The 4,148-nt window shown below is 32.8% G+C and overlaps 1 protein-coding gene and 1 long non-coding RNA gene across 2 annotated transcripts in view; both read left to right on the forward strand.

Moving 5' to 3' along the window:
* LOC103474077 (annexin A1-like) overlaps positions 1-4,041 on the forward strand; it is a gene marked incomplete at its 5' end in the record, with an annotated part of 8,265 nt that extends 4,224 nt beyond the window's left edge. The window contains 3 exons of the mRNA XM_017307744.1: positions 2,294-2,352; positions 3,658-3,780; positions 3,855-4,041. Coding sequence (XP_017163233.1) covers positions 2,294-2,352; positions 3,658-3,780; positions 3,855-3,911 — 239 coding nt within the window. The remainder of the gene's footprint in view (positions 1-2,293; positions 2,353-3,657; positions 3,781-3,854) is intronic.
* LOC103474073 (uncharacterized) lies at positions 47-675 on the forward strand. Its single transcript, XR_535108.1, has 2 exons — positions 47-414; positions 489-675. It is a non-coding gene; the product is annotated as an uncharacterized LOC103474073 (long non-coding RNA).
* Positions 4,042-4,148: the final 107 nt, after the last annotated feature.

Genomic DNA, 4,148 nt, shown 5'->3' on the forward strand with positions numbered 1-4,148 from the left:
TTGTCTTATTGTTTTGTCTTATTTAAAGTGTACTAAGACATATACACTGTAAACTAAACCAAAAATACTTGGTAAGATTTTGAGTTTTTGCAGTGTAAAAAKTACATTTTGGTAAACTATATTTCTAAGATGAACTGTCTTTTATGCAACATACAGTTTTTGTTAGAATAACCATACATAATGTTTTATGACTAAACTAAGTTTGATCCATGAAAAGGAATCGGAATTTCCAACTAAAACTTCAGTAAATTACAGTTTTTGGTAGTTTTGGTCCATTTTCTGCCTCACCAGGGTTCCGGTACGTGTGATAAGGCTCTGATCCGGATCCTGGTGAGCCGCTCCGAGGTCGACCTGCAGAAGGTCGTGGAGGAATACCGGGCAATGTTTGGGAGAACCCTACATGAGGACATCATGGTAAAATGTGTTTCTCAAACTGTTCCTATGTTTACGTCTCAAACCACATCAATAATGTTTCTGTTTTTCAACAGAATGACACCAAAGGACATTATCAGAAAGTCCTGCTTGGGCTGTGTGGACCGAACTGAGAACCTGAAGACCTCTGAGGAAGCAAAAATCARTCAAATTCAAGTTGTAATAAAGCCACTCCTTCCACTTATATCTCTTTGTTTTCTGTTGCTTGGAGAAAATTGAGGAAGAATTAAAATGTTTGCTGGATGATTTGTTTGAATTTGAGGTCATGTGTGTTTAACTGTCTGATCCAACATGCCTGCAGGAAGGACATTTTATGGCTTACACTGGGATTAACTGACACAAAGTCAATTWAAAAAAAACCTTTTTGATCCCAACGGGAAATKAAATGTTTTAACTCATATTATCAGAGGTTTGTTAAGAGTTCACCAGAAACAGACAARCTTCGCTTCCTCAACATGAATATGTTTTTTATTCAGTACACAACAAATGTTTGATGCTTCTTTTTGCAGTAAATAGTTTTTTCTGCAATTATTTAAGTTACGAAAGCCCATTTGATTGAAAAAAACAAACAAAATTTGTATCTGTTCCACATCACCGCTAATACTGAGCTATTGCTACTCATAAAAGTGAATTGTCATAATTCTGAGATRAAATGCTTCACTAGGCYGGCATAAATGGGTGTCTGTAAAATGTTCACTAATGATTTAAATTATTTAAGAGTTTTTAAACTCAAACAGTTTTTATTTGTACTTGATGTAATCTGAAAGTTGACTGTTTTCTGCATCAAGCTAGCTCCTGTGAAGGTAAACAGTGATTTTTTGAGTGCAGAAAAAAGAAAAATTGAGATATGTAGATGTAATTTTTTAAAATAAAACTTTATTTACTCCCACTTACGTTGGTTTGCATAGTAAAAATGTTTTCGGTCACTGATGGCAACAAAAAGAAAATCCATAGAAGAGTAGTAACTAGGGTTTGCACCGTACTGTAAAATACRGAATTGTGAATCGTCCCGTATTTCGCTGTAAAATGTTGCGTCCTGTAATGTACCRATACGGGACGCAATTTGTATTTATATAAACGTCCRATAGACTCTCCTATCACACAAATATAAAAAATATAAAAAACTACAGGATATGAGCACTTTTGTTAAGATCAACTTAGTAGCTTGTAAGGTAGATGTAGCTCAGGAGGAMAGAGCGTCTTTCAGACAATCAACTCTTCAAAATATAAAAAGGATGAATAATAAAATCAACACATTAAAATAAAAAGGGCTCCAAAATACAATAAACACTTGAAAACACAAAATCTCTGAGAAATAACTTTTGCATGTTTATTTTGAAAAATGATNTTTTTTTTTTTTTTTTACTTTTCATACTCGAGTCAAAACTGAGCTTGTCTCAAATTTCTGAAATGAATTTAAAAAGTTTTTTTTCTAGCAAATGTTTTGACTTCAAATTTAAATTTCAGCATTTTTWAAAGAAAATTTCTGGAATTAATCTTAAAATTTCAAGTTATTTTGTATAAAATGTTTGGAGCTCAAAAAACAAAACTTTTGGAGCTCAAAAAATGTGGGATTTTTTGTAGAGCAGTACTCACATTTTTTAAAATTATCTAAAATGTTGTTTCACTCTTAGAATTGGAACCCAAACTGAACAGAAGATTGTTTATTTTCTCTTCAGTTTGAGCTCAGCACCATCCAGCTGGTTTAAATGTTTCTCACCTTTTCGTTCATCTTAAAAAGGTTCTGGACGCGTCGAGCTGAACCCTGAAGCTCCACAGCTGGGAGACACAGGAACATCTGGACTCTGTTATTTTTAGTCTGTGACGGCGTTTTTATTTCTGTTTCCTCTTTCATGTCCAGTGAAATGCGCCTGGAACACACCGGCTTTCTTTGCTGAGAAACTCAATCGGGCCATGAAGGTGAGTGAACACGCTCCTAATCCCACTAATAACATGGTTAGAGTAGRGATTACTCTGGATTAGGATGGCTACAGTGTTCATATTTACCCTGTTTTAATAAACTCCTTAGTTTAGAGTAATATGGAAAGCTCTTTTAACATAAAGTCAGCTTTGTCTGTCTGCAATTAAATTCCAGATGTGTAAAACAAATTGCTTTGTATGATGCCATATTAATACCAGTGTAGATGGGGGGGAAAAAAAGGAAAAGTACAATTCTGCCAAAAAAGCTCAGAAAGTTTTACATAACCTCAGGATTGTTCTAGAAAAAAACATTTACATTTCTGAGATTGAAAAATTAAACATTTTCTAGAAAAATTCTAATTTTGAGTTTAATCTCAGAAAATTGCTAGAAAAACCATTAAAATTTCTGAGTTTGTGAAGTTCAAAATCTGCTAGAAAAATTCAAATTTTGAGATGAATCTAAAACAATTCATAGAAAAAGCTTAGAAATTTCAGAAAGTTAAGATTAATCTGAAATTAAAATTAAATTTAATCTGAGAAATTTTCTTGAAAAATGGGAAGTTTCTGAGGCTGAAAACTTGAAAATTTGCTAGAAAAAAAATCTAATCTAATTTTGAGTTTAATCTAAGAAAATTTCAAGAAAAAATAACTTGGAAATTACTGACACCTGAAATAAAATAGCAATAAAATTGCAGATTTTATTGCTAACATAAAATTTGAAATTTTTTATTTAATCTCAAAAATGTAGAAAAAAATAAATTTCTGAATTTGAAAATTCAAAACTTTGTTGAAAAGCATTTTCAGATTTATCTCAGAAATTTTCTAGAAAAAAATAGRACATTTCTGAGTTTAAGAAGTTGAACATTTTAAACTTTTCACAATAAAATCACTAACAGCATGCTGTTTCTTCATGTTATAAGTAAAATAATCTGTCAGCGGAACTAGAACTTTTAAAAAAAATCAATATTAAGACATTGACTTAAAACAAGCTCTTAAATCTTGATCAAAAGTTAMTTGTCTTATTGTTTTGTCTTATTTAAAGTGTACTAAGACATATACACTGTAAACTAAACCAAAAATACTTGGTAAGATTTTGAGTTTTTGCAGTGTAAAAAKTACATTTTGGTAAACTATATTTCTAAGATGAACTGTCTTTTATGCAACATACAGTTTTTGTTAGAATAACCATACATAATGTTTTATGACTAAACTAAGTTTGATCCATGAAAAGGAATCGGAATTTCCAACTAAAACTTCAGTAAATTACAGTTTTTGGTAGTTTTGGTCCATTTTCTGCCTCACCAGGGTTCCGGTACGTGTGATAAGGCTCTGATCCGGATCCTGGTGAGCCGCTCCGAGGTCGACCTGCAGAAGGTCGTGGAGGAATACCGGGCAATGTTTGGGAGAACCCTACATGAGGACATCATGGTAAAATGTGTTTCTCAAACTGTTCCTATGTTTACGTCTCAAACCACATCAATAATGTTTCTGTTTTTCAACAGAATGACACCAAAGGACATTATCAGAAAGTCCTGCTTGGGCTGTGTGGACCGAACTGAGAACCTGAAGACCTCTGAGGAAGCAAAAATCARTCAAATTCAAGTTGTAATAAAGCCACTCCTTCCACTTATATCTCTTTGTTTTCTGTTGCTTGGAGAAAATTGAGGAAGAATTAAAATGTTTGCTGGATGATTTGTTTGAATTTGAGGTCATGTGTGTTTAACTGTCTGATCCAACATGCCTGCAGGAAGGACATTTTATGGCTTACACTGGGATTAACTGACACAAAGTCAATT

Source organism: Poecilia reticulata, linkage group LG12 (assembly GCF_000633615.1).
Source record: "Poecilia reticulata strain Guanapo linkage group LG12, Guppy_female_1.0+MT, whole genome shotgun sequence".
NCBI classification, from domain to species: domain Eukaryota; kingdom Metazoa; phylum Chordata; class Actinopteri; order Cyprinodontiformes; family Poeciliidae; genus Poecilia; species Poecilia reticulata.